Source organism: Trachurus japonicus, chromosome 8, assembly GCF_045865225.1.
Source record: "Trachurus japonicus isolate A0001 chromosome 8, Traja_1.0".
In the NCBI taxonomy this organism is placed as follows: domain Eukaryota; kingdom Metazoa; phylum Chordata; class Actinopteri; order Carangiformes; family Carangidae; genus Trachurus; species Trachurus japonicus.
This window is the reverse complement of record NC_140914.1, coordinates 28,426,808-28,446,741: the sequence shown is the minus strand read 5'-3', so window position 1 is coordinate 28,446,741 and position 19,934 is coordinate 28,426,808. Positions and strand designations below refer to the sequence as shown.

General features: G+C 39.8%; 2 protein-coding genes across 6 annotated transcripts in view; one reads left to right on the top strand and one right to left on the bottom strand.

Annotated features, from left to right (window-relative positions):
- Nucleotides 1-5,177: 5,177 nt before the first annotated feature.
- LOC146983498 (uncharacterized) lies at nucleotides 5,178-8,325 on the top strand. The gene is made up of 5 exons (XM_085785463.1): nucleotides 5,178-5,403; nucleotides 7,610-7,706; nucleotides 7,899-7,931; nucleotides 8,061-8,114; nucleotides 8,273-8,325. Exons 1-5 carry the CDS (start codon nucleotides 5,275-5,277, stop codon nucleotides 8,305-8,307), a joined length of 348 nt encoding a protein of 115 aa, XP_085641589.1. The 5' UTR covers nucleotides 5,178-5,274; the 3' UTR covers nucleotides 8,308-8,325.
- Nucleotides 8,326-11,515: 3,190 nt separating this feature from the next.
- The window catches only part of LOC146983497 (histone acetyltransferase KAT7-like), a 29,452-nt gene continuing 21,033 nt past the window's right edge, over nucleotides 11,516-19,934 (bottom strand). For all 5 annotated transcript variants that reach the window (XM_085785094.1, XM_085785096.1, XM_085785092.1 and 2 more), the window contains exons 14-15: nucleotides 16,891-16,997; nucleotides 11,516-16,726 (exon numbers count right to left, since the gene is read on the bottom strand). In XM_085785094.1, coding sequence (XP_085641220.1) covers nucleotides 16,628-16,726; nucleotides 16,891-16,997 — 206 coding nt within the window. In that variant the 3' untranslated portion in view covers nucleotides 11,516-16,627. The remainder of the gene's footprint in view (nucleotides 16,727-16,890; nucleotides 16,998-19,934) is intronic.

The following is a 19,934-nucleotide window of genomic DNA, read 5'->3' as shown; positions in this document are numbered from 1 at the left end:
GAATGGCCAATAGGTGGCAGCTGTGTTTTTTTTTTTTTGTTTGTTTTTTACTTTTCTCTACCTGCTGCAAGTTAGAGAGAGCAGTAACTAGTTATCCTGCATTGGAATAGAAATGTTAGTCTATGAAAGATAGAGTACTGTAATACCATACAAAACATGTGTGGGGCACTCTGTAACTTGTTTCATCCTGAGTCTGATGTGTTTGAGGACACAGCCAATAGTGGACAGAGACACTGTTGATTCCATCAAAGCTGACGGTGTCTTCAATCACAGGGCAGCGTCTCCGCCCTCTGACTATATTCTTTATCAATGGAAACTTGACATGTTTCTGAGAGTGGTGGGGTGCGTGTGTTGGGGGGCGGGGGCAGCATTATAAAACAGAGAGGAAAATTAACTGAATGTATTCACTTGCTCTTCAGCAGCAGAGACTCAACACATCCTCCACCTGGAAAAGACAAACATGGCTGGTAAGGTTTTTTACTATTCAAAGTTATTTGTAGGATTATGATTTGTTTAATTTACAGTGACTTCATTTAGAAAAATATAATTTTCTATTCTAAAGTTGAGCCACTCATTAAGCAGAAGATTAGCACTTGAGAGTTGGTACCATGTTAGATGTGATGTTAGAATGAGCAGCACATGGGCTCCTCTATGGAGCTATTGTTGTTACTGTATTAGCTCAGGACAAAGGAAAGGTGACACACGATCACAACACACGATGTGTGAGGGAGGGAGGAGGAGAGGAGAGGAGAGGAGAGGAGAGGAGACACCGTGAACCTTGTTTAGACCTTCCATTAAACCCAAACTGCATCCTGTTCCTTGTTCCACATTAGCACCACAGCAACCTTCAAGGCCTGTGGTAAAAATGAGTTCATGTGACTGATGAAGTGAGTTTGTTTTCTGGACCCAGTATCTAATGGCTGTTTAGACCTTCAGTTAGACCTTCTGGACTCTAAAGACAGTTGCTGTTTCTCTCTGCTGACACACTGCTGTAATTTTAGTTTACACTCTGTTAACAACAATGGTCAATAATGAGTTTTAATACTCTCCCACAGAACTCAGGATTGTACTTCTCGGGAAAACAGGAGTTGGAAAGAGCGCCTGTGAAGTCTTTGAATCTAAGTTTGTTGTTGATACTCCCGGTCTGTTTGACACCAGTAAAGATCATGATAAGGTGAAGAACGAGATTGCCAGACATAGGCGGCGCCAGGGTGGGGCTTGGTTTGGCTATAGCCCCACCAAAAATTGTGTTAGCCCTACCATAAAACAACCAAGAAAAATAACAAAAACTGGGAAGAAATCCAGCTATGGATCGTAAAGAAGCAAGAAGAAGAGCAGAGGGAAGGAATGCATTTCTTGTTTTGTGTGGCAGCAGCTGTTGCTGGAGGTGCAGTTGCAGGTCCAATAGGAGTTGCAGTGGGAGCTATAGTGGGAGTTGTGTCAAGTATCTGTTCCATTCAGTGATATTTAAAGCAGAAGCAAGCGATCCGGTCGTTTTGGCTAACTTCCTGTCAGCAGATGGAGTTAGCAGTCCCCGCCCTCGTCCCTACGTCACCACATTCACGCGCATCCCTTGGCTGCACACACAGAGAGGACCGCCCCTTTATGCCGTTCTCTCTCCTCATTGGATAAAGGTTGTAGGATACAAGGAAAGTTTTCTCCTCGGCTTACAGCAGAGCAGAGTGACTGAGAGACCCGTGTTTCAGACCAAACACTCTATATAAGTGATTGCCATTGGAAGATATAACTATTTAAGACTTATATTAACACAAACATTCCGCTTACTTCTGCTTTAATTTATTTAATATGAATGATCAGCACTGATCCTTTATGTAATTAATATCCTCTCTGTTTCAGCGCTGTAACAGACTGACTGCAGCAGTCTGAAATCAAACATCTTACACATGTGATGTATCTGTGTTCAACATGTTAATAAACACAAATGTTTAAAATCAGCTGTGTCTCCGCCGCCTACCTACGTATATCTAAAGTTTAGACTGAGGCCAGGGTCATTGGTTGTGTTAGCATGTTATTGTCATCTTTACATAAATCTGATTGGACTTTAAATAATTTTCTGTCTGACATGTGGCTGTAGCTACAGTGATGTTAGAAAGATGTGGTGTGTCTCTCCTACTCCAAATCTGCTCCATGTGTCTGAATCTCATTCCTCTTCAGCCCTGACGCCACAACAGAAAGAAGTGAGCCATTCAGGAAATGCTTAAGCGTCAAGGTGAGGCAGTTTGAGCAACACGTTTCTTCATAGCACCAGTTAAATGGGAACAGGAGAAGTGAAGACCATTTTCTAGTTGTCATCTCTCGGTGGCAAAGAGAGCACATACTGTACACATTTGGCATCTGCAGCAGTGAAGGCATCATAAAAAAGTTGAAGTTCAGGTAACTGTATGAGGGTGATTCTTAGACTACGGGCACTTTTATGTTCTTTGGTCATATTTAAAAATATATATATATCATATTGTACAAATTCCACTTTCTTTGTCAAACTAACAATAAAACCACCTTTGAAAAAAATGACCACCTTTCTATTAAGATTTTTCCATACTTTTCAACAAGTGTCAAAATCACTGTTTTCCTTGTCGCACACCCAGACTTTTAAACTTCAACAATGAAAATAATGTTTAAAAATGTGATTTATTTGAAAACTACCTAAATGTGCCTGAATTAAGTATCAGTAAAATAACTAAGATACATTATAATGTTTAATGTGAGACAGCCATCAATATTATTTTTTATCCAAACAGTAGCTGTCGCACAGTACCACAGCACTGTAATGTCCCCTTAAAAAATTTCTCTGAGATATTGTATGGATGGTTTCTATGGCAATGTACACCGACATCAGAGCACATGTTGGACATGGAGGGAATTTTCAATTTCATCAACAACTATTGAAGAAAAAATAAATGTCTACTGTTTCTATACATTCACGTTAATTCGTTGTCATTTCCACAACACCCTGTCGTTTCCACCACCACAGACATTTAAAAAAAATATTGTAAAAGTTCTTACCACACATAAAAAAAATCTCCACAATTTAAAAGGTCATGATCCACTTTACATTATAATAGTTATTTCTTTTCTAAAAAACACCTACCCAAGCAATATTAAATTCCAGATGTAGCAGGTGTACAATTCAGCAGTTGGTCCTTAAGAGATTGAATTTATTTTATTCATAAATGTATGATTATTGTTTATGGAAAAAATGGTTAAAAAAAAAAGTTACAAAAAGGGTCTCAGATAATTTCAGAGTTGTATAAGTTATTTATAATTAGATAACAGTTGTATATTGAGATGTGGTGGAAATGACATTTGTTCATCGCAGATCAGAAAAAATGTACAAAATTAACAATTTGTCTTGTAATATTCAAGTTCACATGGCTAAAAGTGCAGTTGAAGAATCGCCCATGATGTGATTTGGAGGCAACACTACAGAGCACAACCCTCTCCTTCCTTTATGATGTGACCCTGCTGCCCAGCAAACCATTCAGTGACCCTTCATGCTCTATGGATTGGGGGGCATTGTCCTCTTGGAAACGACCACTCCCATCAGGATAAAAATGCTTCATAAAGGTGTTGATGATTTTCAAGCCTTTTCTTCAAAGGGGACAAATGGACCGAAACCATGCCAACACAATGCCCCCTACAGGGTTGAAGAGCCACCACAGCCCCTCGCCTCGCTGTCAGAGCTGTACCCTGCTCTTGGTGTTTGCCACACATGACCCTCTCTTACACTAAATATAGTGAAGGATGACTGGTCTGTGTTTTGCACCATTGAACTCTAACATGTGCATTCATCTTTGTAATGAGGGGCCCATGCAGTGCAAATGTAGCTGTGTATGGACTGACACAGTCTGACCACATCACCAGTCACCTGAGGAAGAGCAGAAAGTCAGTTCCTCTTCCTCACATATGGCACTAATGCCCCCATAATGTCTCTCCCATGGATCAAACTGCAGGTAGTAATAATAATAATAATACATTTTATTTATAACGTGCTTTTACAGGTGCTCAAAGACGCTTACATTAAAATAACGACAATTAAAATACAGAAACAATGCAGATTAACAACGTAATTAAAATACAAAAACAATGTGGAATGTCAAAAGGAGATATGATATGAGATAGGGAATTAGAAATGTTGAATTTACAGATTAAAACCCAGTTTAAAAATAGGGTTTTTAGGGGTGATTTAAAGGTGTGGGGGTCTGTACAGTCTCTGATGGGTTGGGGGAGTGTTGGGTGTCACTTTAGTCACTGAAACACTGGCTGAGCATCTTTGTGACACCCAAACAGTGATTCTAAACCAAAATCACCTGTTGTCACAGAGGATTATGGGATGTTAATCTCTTAATTGTACCATGCAGCGCTCCTGTATGCATCATACATCTGCATTTGTCATGTTTTCATGTCTTTGTATTTTCACGTTACTGGTCCCCGAGCTGGAAGGAAAGATGCATCCTGGTCAGAGGCTGACTGCTGCTGCTGAGATGATTTAAAGGATACATTTTTCATGCCACGGGGACACACGCCTGCAGAGCATGAATAGCTACATCACAGCTGAAAATCAAATAGCACCTGAAGGAGGTGACACAAGCCATAAAGATGACACAAAACATGATTGCGATCTGGTTCTGGTTTGAAGGCAGATCTGAAACAGAAAAATACATAAAACAGTGACGGTTTCAGTCATGATTTGGTTTGGCATGTTTCTGCTTTTGAACCTGTGAAGTAGCCTAACTACCTGTCTTGTCTTTGCCCGTGGCCCCTTCTTTGTTGTTCATTGACCTGATAACTCAAACATCTGCTTTTCATGCTCCCCTCTGTTCATTCATACCATATTTTTCTGCTTGACCAGCTCATCAATCGATCCTATGGGTTTCCGAAACATCACAGGTGAGTAACAAAGACAAACAAATCAGCACATCCATCCTTCACAGTTTGTGTCCAGCTGGCAGCAGATAAGATAAAGTTTGCTCACGCACATTATGTCTGAGTCAGACAAGAAGGGGAAAAAAAATATATGTGGAGTGGAGGATATATTCCCTTTAATATGAGGCTGGAGATGGGCGGGAGGGAGGAGCGAGCAGGGAGTTTATAAGAGTAAAGGGAGACCTTCACTCAGGAGCAACAACAAGACACACAAACACACTTTCCTTTGCCTCGAAGTTATTTGGCTCCTGTATGCGTCCATATCGGGGAAGTTCTTCTTCTTGACCACCTGCGGACACTTTTTATTTTAGCGAGGCTTATAGGTGAAGGATGGAGGCTCTGAAGTTCGTGGTGGTGCTGCTGGTGGTCGTGTTCGTGCAGGTTTTCGGTACGCTGGGTCTCAGTCCGCTGTCCAGTGAAGAGGAGGACGGGGAGATCTGGACCGTGGAGAACTGGCAGGTAAAAAAAAAACAAAAAAAAACTATATATATATATTTAATAGAGGATGAACAGGAAGATGGACAGAGATTTAGAAAAAAAAAACATATCTGTAAATCTTTATTCAGATTTAAAGCAATTTTCTGTCTCTCCGCCCGCTTGAATCTCCTCTAAAGCTACATTACACCACTAGAGATAAGTCGGTGTTCATGTGCAGAATTATATCGGATTCAGGTTAAATCTCCAAAAAAAAAAAAAAAGACCAGAAAAACGTCCTTTTTCCTTTTCTTTGGCGATCTGATTATTTTACTCCCACGGACAAGTCTCAGCACCGCGGACAGCTCCACACACTCAGCGTCATCTGATACAGAATGAGCCGAGGGATTAGAAGCAAATAATGCAAAAATAACAAGTAAATTAATTTAAACTGACATATGTTCCTTCTTTAGATAGCCTATGTATCTCTTATTCTGGCCTCATGAAGAAATAGCCTGTAAATAATTTCTGATTTGGCACGTCCGACAAAGTTGACAAAGTTGAGATGAGCTACCTACTACACTACAAATGTCTACTGTTTGTTTGGTTTGTTGTTGCCTAAAATGATTTACCTGTAGAATGAATGTACAGTCTGTTATCCTGCCCAGTGCAGTCACTGGACAGACGCGTCTATTCTGCCCTACAAAGGCAAAGTAGCCTACAGTATCTGCATTTTTTCAATTTTTCTTTTTTGACCAATCAAAAGTGTGGCATATTCTCTTCAAACTGGTAGAATGTAATATTGCTACTACAGAGTTATTGGGCTTTTTATTTTGCTGTCCATCCAAAAAAGCACTGTGAAACCAAGCCAAAGTGCAGTATCTGCACCAAAACCAAGGCAGAAATGCAGTAGGCTATCTGCCATAAAACGGTCAAAACTGGTCAGAAAGACAAACTGCAAAATACATTTAATTCAGTCCACCTTTATCTAATCAATTATAGACTTGGTAGTTATTCATAATTTGATGCTTAAACCTGACAATGAAAAACACAAAACGCATTTTTACAGATACTGCACTTTGCCTTTAGGGCAGTATAGTCCGGGGCCGCGCATCCCAGAGAATTATGGATATAGTGTAGTGAGACAAAATAAAGGAGAGAGACTTTGGGGGGGGATGCGACAGACAGCTACACTAGACACTGCAGGCACATACACTCACACACTCAGGTCTTCCCTGATTGCAAAAAATCACCCAGAAATCTAAACTGACTCATTAGGCGTGTGGGAGAAGTAGTGCACTGATACAGAACTGATGGGAATCTATTTAACAGCAGTTGAAGATGCATCAAATAATATTAATCAGTCATTATCTGCACCACACTTTAAAATCATTGACTGAAAATCATATTTATAATCATTTTCTTTTATATAAAAGCAGGGGAAGACAGGATTGTACACAATTGTATGAAGAAAGAGACATTTGTATTTGTTTGTCCAATTCTTTGTACAGTATTAACAACACTATAGATATTGTTCTCCTTAATTGTTATTATGATTATTTTTTAAATTCCAAACGCTTGCTTTGACAATGTATGTCATATATATGTGTATGCCAATAAAGCCATTTGAATTGAATTGAACTGAATTGAATTGAATTGAATTGAATTGAATTGAATTGAATTGAATTGAATTGAATTGAGAGAGAGAGTTTTCAACCTCTGACATCTGAGGAGCAGAATGTCTATGGATATTCTCATTCATCCAGGTCATCGTTCTTTTCTGGGCAAATTGAATCGTAGGCAACTGGACTTGTATTTGTCTGGGAAGACGTTTCACCTCTTATCCAAGGGGCTTCATCAGTTCGTACGCGACAAGTCTCACTAGTCCGCACTAGCTAGACAAAGACAAAGAACTGGTGAAGCCCCTTGGATAAGAGGCGAAACGTCTTCCCAGACAAATAGGCTACTGAGGAGCAGAAGCACAACATCAAGCTTCAGATGGGAAGAAGTGCAACAAGTGATGAGTGAGTGAGTTTTTACGAGGCCATTGGTGAAAAGCCAGAATAATACAGAGTGTAGATGCCCATTATGTGATAATATGATCTGCTCAGTGTCAGCACCAAGTCTCCCAGTCCATCAGACAGCAGGGTCTGGATGATTTAAAGGAGGAGTATAGCTTCAACTTTGGGCTACATAGATGACTCACCTCTGCCATGTGTGTTTGTGTGTGTGTGTGTTTGTGTGTGTTCAGGGCTACCCGCTTGAGAGAGGAATCAGCATCCGGCTGGCAGACCTCATCAAGCGGTCCAAAGCACAGCAGTTCCACGGCCTGATGGGAAGAAGCTCCGGTAAACACGCGAATAACCAAACACATTACTGTACTGTATGGGGACTGTAAAGCTGATTTAATATGTTCTTAAAGTAGCCAAATTATACTTAGTGCTCCAGTAAGATGTGTGTGATGCTCCTCCTGATGCTCACAGCTTCTCCTTCGTACTTTTCATCACCAATTCAACATTTTAATCTCCTCTTTTTGTCAGGTGCGTCTCAGCCCGTGAGACTGGGCAGGAAAAGTGAGTATAATAACACCACAACAAAGACATTAGTTTTTCTTCTTTTTCTTGATCACCGCCAGTTTTTAAGAGAATTTAGTCTCTGTTGATCCTCCTGAAATGAATTTTTCCTCTCCACCTCTGAATCAGGAAATAAAGGGGAGATGTTTGTTGGACTCATGGGCAGGAGGAGTTTAGGTGAAGGTAAAGCAAACACCTTCAGTTCCATTGAAATATCAAGGCAACGTTACCGTGGTGTAAATGTTTTACACCTCTTTTTGTAACATGTTTATTTTGTGGATGGCTGGATAAAAAGAGTTTCTGTGTGTGTTCTACCTCTTCTTTTTCTTTCATTTTTCCAGATATGGAGGAGGAGTGGAAACCCGACACGTATTAAAGCTGAAAATGAAAATAACAACAACAACAACAAAAAATCACTCTAACCATAATAACATCTCTGATTCAACTACAATGTCCGATGCAGTCCAACGTTGTTGACCAACAGGGCGCAGGGTTGTCACACTGTGACCGGGACAGATGTTCAACATCTGCTGCAATCTACTCAAGTTAATTAAAGCTGCTACAAAACACTGAGATCACCGCCTGAACATCACTGTTGAACTATAATCTATATTGTTAATGCTGATATTTTTGTCACATTCAAAACTATGTACATGAACGCCTTATGTCTTTTGAGGGCGGTTGCTTATTTCATGCGAAATCAATTAAAGCTGATTACAGTATCTACATGTGTCTTTATTTTCTTATGCTATAGTAAAGGAATTGTAATCCACCTGGAACAGATTGGTGTGAGCCTATATGATAAAAACTTCCTTTTACTGCAGATTACTGAAATGTTCATTGTTCGTCACAGTAATGACTAGGGTTGCAAAGGGGCGGAAAATTTCCAGTAAATTTCCAGAAACTTTCCATAAAACTGGGGAATTTTGGAAATATTCCAAATTGGAAACTTTCCATGGGAATTATGGGAATTTATGGGAATTAACTGGAAATTGGGGGTAATGTAAACAAACTGTATCATATCCAAACATAAATGTGAATATTTTGTTTTGTCATGAGCAGACATTCATGCTAAATAATACAATTAAAAAACATGACATTTCAACAGATTTATTTGTGAGTAGAACTTTATCAAGTTTTAATTCTTGTATGAACAATCAATTCTTTTACTGAACACTGAATAAAAACATGAATGTTGAGTAAAATATTACTCACCCCCACCCCCACCCCTCCACTACCCAATCAAATAGTAAAATGACCCCCAAAAGTGTGGCCTCCAGCGTTCAAGAAATCATCTGTGCATGTGATGGAGGAATGCACAGTGCATATAGGGATGTGGCCTCAACAGCTCTGCAGTAAGCAGTGAGCTGTGTGCATGTGATTGAGGAATAGCATAGATATTCAAGTGTACTTGCATTAAATCTAGTTGTTTTAGCCAAGATTATGCTACAATATATTTTCCCCAACTATATTTAAGTTCCCTGTTAAGGGCCAACCTTCAATTTTGTAAATTTCAGATTTATTCCCGTTTATTCCCATATATACCCGTTAATTCCTATATATTCCCATTAATTCCCATGGAAAGTTTCCAACTTTGAAAATTCACGGAATTTTGCAACCCTAGTAATGACAATGCAAATTTTGTTCACGTGCATGTTTCTAACATTTTATTGGAAGAGAAACCCTCTCTTCTTTACGTATATTAGTTTGTCAATATCATATTTTTAAAGGTGCACTCCGGTGACACAGTGCTGCTCATTCTGAAATACAATCTGGGCTCAGGCAGAGACGGACCAAACAGCAGTGGTCAGGACAGAAGCAGCAGAAGCAAAGACGTCCTGTGGCTCTGACTCCAAAAATACCTGAATCCCGCCTTTCCCATAATGCAATTCAACCACTTCCCTCTCAAACAGTCACGTCAAACTCCAGTTGACATCACCGTGACATCATCAATGTTATTTTCCCAGACATAACAGTAACACACAGGATGAACAAGTGGTTTTACTAGTTAACACGCACTGCTCATGTTGAGTTCACTGTGTGAAATTGGTGTAGTCTCCATTAGACTATCCAAAATAAAACACACAGAATATTTGTTTTCCATTTGTTTATTGGTAATGCAAATGTAATTTAATTTAATTTAATTTAAATTTCATTCAAAGACACGTCAACTTCTAGGCAAAGGTCTCTGAAAACATCTGCCACATGACAACTGTAAAAAATGTATGGAAGATGTCAAGTTCATTTTCTTTTTTGTTTACTTACAGTGGTCCTCACGCTTTCTGCTTAATCACCCCTTATTACAGAGCAGTGATTCATCCTTTTTTTTTTTTTTTTTACAAAGAAGCAATATTAAAGTTATAGAAGGATTTGCCTTGAGTTGCGTATCCAGAATCGGTTTATTTAGTCACTTCTGTTTGGCTGTGTGCACTTAGAATTTCACAGTTGAACAGATATAATTATTTCATCTTCCTCTGCCACTAAATGTAGACTGGAGCTCGGTCCGTTGTTGTCTTTATAGCACAAAAGCTCTCTGAGTCTCAGAGGCAGATGGGAGGCCACTGTGAGTCAGCATCAGACAGGGATGAGAGTCATCTGGTCTGGGGTCAGCGCTGCAGTGAGCATGCTAACTTTAGTCTAGTCAGTAGAAGACAAGAGTCACCATCATTGGCATTGGTTTCCACCCCTGAGGCAGATTAACAGCTGTTAGCAAAGCCCAATATTAGAACGTCTCTGCTGTTAGTGAGACATATTTTGTTGGGACGGTCTGTATTTGTGTATCTATTTATTTTTATTCTCTGTGAGGCACTTTGTGCTACCCAATCGTATGAAAAGTGCCATATAAATAAAGTTGATTTGATTTGATTTGGGAGCTGGGACTGAGTCAGAACACTACTTCATAAATCAGGTTTCCTACACATTTGAAAATTCCAAATTCCATACTTTTTCAGGACCCTAATTTCCAGACTTCTCGGTACTAAATTCAAATAATTTGTGATATATGAGTAAATAGTTGTGCATTATATAAAAAAAATCATGCAATTAATAATTTGTTTTCATTTCATATTCTGAAAGTGTATGCCATTATGTAACCAAATAATTTCCAGGAGATTGTAGCTATACAGTAGCACATACAAAATAATTAACCCAAATAATTTAAGTATTAAGTTAAATATATTTCCATACAATAATTTCCATTTTCCATACTTTTCCAGACCTGGAAATGTATAAAATCAAATTCCATACTTTTCCATACTTGCGTAGGAACCCTGATAAATACAAAGACCAATCTTTAACATGCTTTACTCATTTAATTCACTGAATTTTCTATGGTTTCCAAATTAAGATCCACTCCACCTCCACTCTCCTTAGCGTCGTCACTGAATCTCATTAGGACACGGAGCCGAGTGGAGGCACGCCTCATCAAGACAGACAGATGTTCATCTCAAGGAGCAGAATGCCACTTCCCAGTTTGCTCATACAGAAAATGACCAGACCCAAACAAAGCTTTACCCATCAGCCCTCTCTTTGCGCTGTTGCCCGGGGGGACACAGCTAACACACAAACAACACATCAGTCAAAGCTTAACCATCTGCATTTATTGAAGAGGAGGGAAGGGGAGGAAGCAAGTACAAAAGCACAACTGAGCTACATATCAATGCCACGCTACTTTTGTGTGTCTCTGCTTTGTGTGCGTAGATTAAATAGGTAGCAGTACTACGGCAGCTCGCTGGCTTATGGGAGATGACAGAATGCCTCTTGTTTCTCTAAGTGACTGAGATCCCGTTCAAATGCGTCAATAACCAACAAGTTGCTGTGATCGTCTATAGCTGCCACTGGCACAGAGGAAACAGCAAGACAACAGGATGAAAAAGAAAAGAAAGAAAGAAGGTGGACTGACATCAAGAGAGGAAGGTTTCTTTAAAAAGTGCTCATGCTCAACATGTTCCAGATCTCTTTAATGATAAAAATGTTTTGAGTTTCTTATGGTAAGGAAATACTCAGGTCCATTTTCTGCTATAGCTTGAGAAAAATAAAGTCTCTGCTCATGACTATTATCTCTCTGCACGACTTGAAAGTCAATGTAAAAAAGGCGTTTCTAAAGAAGACGCCATCTGTGAGGAGCACTGACATACAGAGACACCTATGAGCAGTTAGGTTGCAGTTAGCCTGCATGTCTTTGTGGGAGGAAGTCAGAGTCTCACTCCTCACAGAAAGCTTTTGGCCGTACCAGGATTTGAACCCACAACCTAGTTGCTGTGAGGCGACAGTGTTAACCACTGCTCCATCAATACAAAGCACAAATTACAGTTCATTCACAGGCACTGAAAGCAGGACCTCACGACTACAGCTGATCCTTTAGATTACGTGATGATCTCAACAATGACAAATGGAGAACAAAACTGTTCACCTGTGAACATCATTATCAGGTGTTGTGTTTTAGAACTGATTTCCCCCCCCCCTTTCCTTTCTATTTTCTTTTTTTTTTTACTTTGAAATTCGTTCAAAAATTAAGTGCACTTTCCTGTAAATGCACTTAGGAACTGACAAGAACAAAAACTCTCCCTACAACAGTCAGCAGTATTTTTTCTCAGTAGCACATTGCAGAGAGGTTTATTGAGAACAGGTGCTAAAAGGAAAAAAATGTTGCTCTCTGAAATGCATGAACTGTTTGTATTGATTTTAAATCTGCCGGTCGGTGACACAACTGGTGAACTCTTTGCATGAAAGATCCATGTGAAAACAGGAGAACTAACCACAGGGTTAAAAAATATATATATAAACATATAAAACAAAGACAAATGATTCCACGGATGACAAAGAAAAAGAAAAAAGAAAAAAAAAGAAATAACATCTTCAAACATATGCACTTTAAAGTCGACAGAAACAAAACAAACAAATGTAACTTCAGACTGTAGCTTGGGAAAGAAAATGCTTCCTCCACATTTGAAATTGTGAAACAAGAGCTACAACAAAAGAAACAATCTACAAAACGGCTGATGCAATCTGACATCGTTGGCCACACACCTCCGATTTCACAGCCAACTGCTGTCTAAGCTTATGCGCAGTTCTTAAAGGAAAACCTTGACATCTTATGAAATTCACTTTTTTTTGTGTGAGTCAGATAGGAGGGGTGATACCACTCTCCTGTGTGCACGCTAAATATCTTGCTACTGTAATTAGCTGCTTAGCTTAGCATAAAGACACAAGAAAACGCTGGCCTGGCTCTGTCCTAAGATAATAACATCTACCTCCTCAGGCTTCTAAAGCTGATGAACATTGAATGAACATTAAATCTAGTTTGTTTAATCCAAACTGTAACAGTGTCAGAGTCAGGCTAGCTGTTTAGCCCTGCTTTCAATCTTTGCGCTAAGCTAAACTAAGCTAAGCTAACGAGCTGCTGTTGTTAACTTATTTACATTTTTACAATTGAGACGAGAGAGTAGTATCAATTTTCCCATTTGACTCACAACAAGGAGACTACACATTTCCAACACATGTTAACATATCGCTGGGTACAAATGGATCTAAATCTAAATTAATAAATATGGAGATTGTCAATAAAATAAATTCAATTTGCAATCAACCACAGTGAGCTTATGGAGGACAAATAACATTACAAAATGCTGCTGATCGCACTCAGCAATTCATTCAGATTGTGCTTGTATTTTTCTAAAATGCTTGCAGGGGGTAAAAAAACATTGTGATGATGTGTTAAAGTGACACTGATTCAATCGTAGGTCACTTTTGATGAGATAAAACCTCTGAAATGAAAATGACCTTTGTCATTGACGTAGTTGGTGGTGGATTCTCCCTACTGTACCTTTTTCAAGAGCTTGGGAACACATTCAAATCTACATAGAAATTTTAAATAAATATTTCTATTCACAAGGAAGCCGGCTCCGGAGAGTAGACATTCCCCTACCAGACTTTGTCTTTCACGCTCTACACAGGTTACATATCTTTTTTTTTTTTTTTAAGAATATAAATAGCATATTTTAAAAAATCTAATAAAAAAACTTGCTGGCCAAACACAGCTACATTTTTTTTCACATGTTAACGCACAGAATAAAAAACAAGAAAACAAAAAAGCTTAAAATGAGCCGTCCTAGTATTTATACAGTGGTAAAACCTCAGAGGTAGAAAAAGTGTAAAATATCATTGAGAACTTGAACAAAAGCAACACAAAGGGCACAGAAAACACAGCAACGTGTCTGTGAGCTCCCCACACACTCCTAACAGCTGAGATTCCCTGTGTACTCACTGTTCATGACACCATGAAACAACACAACCAACATTAAGATAAAAGTGAAAAAACAAAAAGGAGGGTGATAACAAAAGGTCCCATCCTGGTGACATAACACTGTACAAACGTGGCCAATGGCAGCTATAGCTCCCTGGTTAACCGACTGACTAGTGAGATGGGTGTTTGTGTGTGTTTGTTGCATGACAGTGAAGCAAAACTGATTTGCTCTGAGTTCAAGCAGTCACTGTTCAGTCCGAGCACCATTTCTTTTCTCTTATTTACACAAAAAGAGGTAACAGAACTGACCCGAGACCATCTTAACTCTTCACACCATTACAATTTTGTCGGAGTCAATTTAACAAACTTTAGTGGACACTTAACCCCACGTTGCTCAACAGCAGTTCTGCCTACACACACTATGTGAAATCAAATATGGTTAATATTAAGTAATATTTTATTCATGGGAATCATCAAACTGTATTTTTCTTTTAACTTTTCCAGGTTTTCTGTTGTGAAAATGATCAAATTCATTTTACAAGGCTCTCCCTGTTTTGTTAAGTCATGTGACCAGGTTGGTAAATTGAGGTCAGGACTCCTATTCTCAGAAAACCTGATGCATTTTGGGCCCAGGCCTTGTCCTGTTTAATCACAGCCAGCTGGTGTACGTCTGCAACAGCGCGCCGGGTGAGTCAGTGTGCTGCCGACACGGGTTCTGTCTCCAGAGCAGAGTGAGATGCAGCACAGGTTCAATACTGGCCGTCTCTGATTGGATTAGCGGGTATGCCTGGCGGTCTGTGCTAATTAAGTGTCCAAGAGGAGGCGCGCTAACAATGCACAATTACTTTCACTGTTCAGATAACAAATGAGCTTGACGAGGTATCAGCGGCCATCCTAGGTAGACTAACATCACTGGCTGTCTGCATGTGGCTCCATATTTCTATATTCTTGTCATATTGTATGATGGACAAGAATGTAGTTGAGGCCTCAACCTGAAAATACCAAACACAAACATGAATAGCAAAGATCAGGCTTCTCCACTACGGTATCTCAAAGAATTTAATTACATTTTAAATTTAATTCATTTTATCCATGTTATTTTTAATTTTTTCACTTTTAATAACAGGGAGGTTGTCATTAGTCCATATTCCGGCCAGTTAGCCGATTGCGCACTACCTCTTCTGAGTTAGCAGCTCAACAACTGCAACCTGAATTAGCCAATTAGCACCTGCTAGCTTCAGTGACAACACTGTCAAATTGTGAATCATCAAACAAGGGGCCGCTGCTGTGAATGAAACCGTCTGCAGACACAGTAACAACATCTCTTCAGCTTTAAACTTCATCTTACCAGGGCGTCCCATGCTAACTACCAAAGTGGCTAGCTAGCTAGGCCAGCATAGTAAAGAGAAGCTATTTAGCTGCTGAAGAACAAAGTGGGTCTTCACTTATAATAATTATATCAATAAACCAATTTTACAACTTGGCCAGTTAGCATGTGTAGCCTTGTTAAGAGAAATAAATAAAACAAGAAGGTTTATTTTGTGTTCATGTACAGCAGCAGCTTGAAAGCTAATTCAGAATTACTTTGTCATTGTTATTGCTCGAGCTAACGTCAGTTAACCAACTAAAACTGGTAATAATTGTTGAGCTTGTTAGCTTAGGAAACGAGGAATGTGACAAGATGGCCGTTGACAACAGCAGTGTAATGAAAATGACATGAAATTATATGTGATATAAGGAAGATAAGAATATGAAAATTATTGTTTTATTTTTTCTATATATATATATGTAAATATATAACACTGTTTTTCATAGAACTATTTTTTTATATATATATTGAACATTTTGAGGCTCCATACTTGTCCTTTGTGCAATGTCAAATGAACCAGTAATCTTAAACACAGTGGTGTTATAAAACAAGGGTTTGATGGACAGTGTAGGATGTTCATATCTAGTGACAATGTGTTATTGAAAAATGGAAAACAAAATTAAACTCCTACAACTCCTACAACCCATGTATGAATGTATATTATATATTGCTAATTAATGACTTATTGCTTTAAGTACATTTAAATGATAACTCTTATGTCACAATTGGTTTAACTCATAACAGTTTGGTTTGACACATTTGAGGACATCTGCAGCCGCAATACTTCTCTTTTCACCTGTTATTAAAAACGTAACCATTACTTCTTCATGTTTTGGTCCAACGCATCTTTACATTTTTATTCTTTGTCATTAGAGGGCCCAGGCTGATGACAGTGACTGCTTGAAGCCACAGGAAGTGACTGAGTGGATGAATGCGGTAGCTGACTTAAAGCATTTTATACGTTAAAAAGAGTGCGCGTGAGGGTTTAGGCTCAGGGTCTGTGAGCATGCCACTGTACAGAGGAGGATCTGTGTGTCTGTGTGTGTTTGTGTGTGTGGTTCTGAAGTGTGAAAGGAAGCTCCTCTACGTCCCTTTTGGCGGCGTCCATTTTAAGGCTGTGGGATCAATGGTTTTGCTGTTACCACGTTTCGTCTCCTTGGCCTTCCAGTCGTCAATAAGGTCCTACAGGAGGAGGAAACACTTTAGCTGCATACTATGTAGTGAAGTATGAAATCTAATTACCCAGAGTACCTGATAAACTTTTTGATCAAAATCCACTATAGTCTGTGTTATGTAGAATCTGAACAGGAAAGCATGATGGGATTTCTGATCCTCTGGTTTCCTACCTGTCTCTTTAGAACCAGGTGTTTGCCCTTCCAGTATTTGAGCATCTGGAGGGACTGCAGTGTGCTGACAATATCCACTGGGTTCACCGCTGTCTCCTGGCTGATCTCTGTGAACAAGAGTTAGATGCCTGAGTTAGAAGGTCAGACTGATGGAAAAGGCATGGCTGAATTTTTAATTCTTCTGCAAATGGTAGATGAGTTGACGGACGAATTAATTTCCCTTTGGAGATTAATAAAGTCATTCTTGAGCTACAACCTAATGTCAAAGCCAGAATCAGGGACCTGCTGAATGGTGTCAGTGTGGCTGCTGTCTGATTCTGTAATTCTAAACAAAGAAATAAATTAGGGCCTTCCCAAAATGTTAAACCACTGCTTTAATATACTGATATTTAATAGGTGTGATGTTTACCATGTTGACCTTATTATATTAGCATGTTGAGTAGTTAAAGCAGAAGTAAGCGATCCGGTCGTTTTGGCTAATGCTGCGTTCCAGGCAGGCTTTTGAAACCGTAAATTACAGCTTCAAGTCACGACTTACGACTTTGTAGCGTTCCAGGCAACCCACTCGTGTTTTTCCGAACTGTTTTACCTGTGAAAGTCACTATAACGGCCACTCGTAACTTCCGACCCGTGAACTCGTACCAGATCGAACTGGTACGACTTCACAGGTCGGAAAAACACGAGTTACGGGTTGCCTTGAACGCACCATAACGTCTTGTCAGCAGATGGAGTTAGCAGCCCCCGCCCTCGTCATGGATCTATTGGTCCTCGTCCACATTCAGGCGCATCCATTGGCTGCACACACAGCCCTTCATGCCGTTCTCTCTCCTCATTGGATAAAACTTGTAGGATACGAGAAAAGTTTTCTCCTCGGCTCAGAGCAGAGCAGAGTGACTGACAGACCCGTGTTTCAGACCTAAGACTTATATTAACACAAAAATATTGCTCACTTCTGCTTTAATTAACATTTGCTGATTAATACTTCTAAGAGTTCTGCAGGTGTCTGGACATAAATCAGATCACTGGACAAATCTAATTGGACCTCCTTATGGTGCTATAGAGGTAAAAAGTTTAGGGTCAAAATCATCATATTCTTTTCAGTCTGGGACTTTAATATACAAAATCAAATCAATCCATCCCAAAGTTCCCCACACTAGGACATGAGAACAAAAAATGACTACAATTACAAAACACAAACAAAGCGGGTGCAGAGGTGCAGTTTCACCTTTTTATATGCTTAATGAAAAGTTATTTGTTTGTTTTTGCATTACGACAATGAGGTGAGGTCAGTAAACTGTTGAGCTCACACACAAACACACAACAATCAGAAATCACAGCAAGATTTTTTGTTGAACAGCTGTGTCCTTGATGTGGCCTGTGCTGTGTCTATACCAGCCTTTCTCAAAGTGGGTGCCGCGGCACACTGGGGTGCCGTCTGACTGCGTCAAGGGTGCCGTGAAAAAAATACCTCTTCTGACATTTCATAGAATACATTCTCTTTATATGCAAAGGGGCCGTGTCCACCGTCTACTTTCCATTCAGATCCTATGGAGCTCGGAAAAAAGCTGTCGGAGTTTCCTTTTTTTGTCGCGGCGCTCAGAGCGCTCAAAGTTGAAATATATATATATCAGTTGAGGAGTGGCTGTCAGGCCGACCAGGAGATCTCCCGGTCGGCCGCCCAGCCAATATGCTCCAGCATACCATCGAGCAGGTTGCCCTGCGCGGTTATGCGGCCTTTATGACCAGCCTCAGTGAGTTAAGGCTAATGTGAATCAATCATAATCTCATGACAATCTTCAAGGTTTCCTTGAATTAAGTGATAACAACAGTCCAACCATTATTTATACCACTTCTTGTCTTTGTACATCTCACTCATGGTTGCGATAGTGACGCAGACTCTCATCAATCCAGACTACTAAATGATTTTTGTTTAGCCTCCTGTCTTAATCTAATTCTTTTTGTTCAGATATAACTGAACTTTCATGACCAAACAAATAACCAGCAATGTTTGTTCGTTCTTAAATTGTAGAATGGCGCAAAGCCTCATAGGAAATGGGAAACGCGCTAGAGAAAAGCTATGGAGAAAAGTCACTGAGAAAGTTATCATTAAACTAGCGGCTACGGCTAAAAATAGAAGGACTCACGGAAGCTAAACAGCAAAGCTTATCAGTCCTGCCCGTGTGTCACGTTATTTATAAGTTATATTAATTTAACAAGACAACACAGTCCGTGCTAAGTGGGCCGGTACGTCGGTACCTGGTCGGTACGCGGTACCGTTACTTCTGGATTTTAACCACTTGAGAGTCGGAACCTATGGGCACCGAAGCATGTTGGTGAGTAGGACAAGACCCGAAACCGTGGCGTGTGCAGCGCGCTGTCAGTAAAATCCATTCGCAGAGCAGAGTAGGGAGGGGGAAATATACCTGACTGGATGTAATGTTATGGTCAGCAGAGTTAATGCTTGAGTGGCACTAATTGCAGCTCTTTCACCCCATTCAGCATTTCTGCAGCCTACTTTTAATACAAATCCATGATCTAACTGGTGCCCACTTCTGAAGGAAATAGCAAAATATAGCTACCCATATTTCTTATTTTTCTTATTCTAACCCTGCCCCACTCCACCCCTGATATATACAGTATATCAAGCGGCGCTGTCGGCTCGTTTCAGCAGCGTTCAGAGAGAGAGAGAGAGAGAGAGAGAGAGAGAGAGAGAGAGAGACGCTCCGTGGACATGCGTCGTACCAGGCTTACTGTCCCGTCTAAATAAACAGAACATTTACATTTAGGCTATGCAGTGTCATTTTGAATTACATTTTACACAGGGGTGCCGTGAGATTTTATGCACTTTTGAAAGGTGCCCTGACTGAAAAAAGTTTGAGAAACGCTGGTCTATACAACTGAAATCCTCCCTCAGTCACCATTATAAAACATATTCGTATGTATGACCACAGTCACAGCTGCGTAATGAGAAGTAACCAAAACACTATTGAATGATGATAAAACCCACTTTGTTCAATCTCTACGCACATGCTAGAGGATGGCGG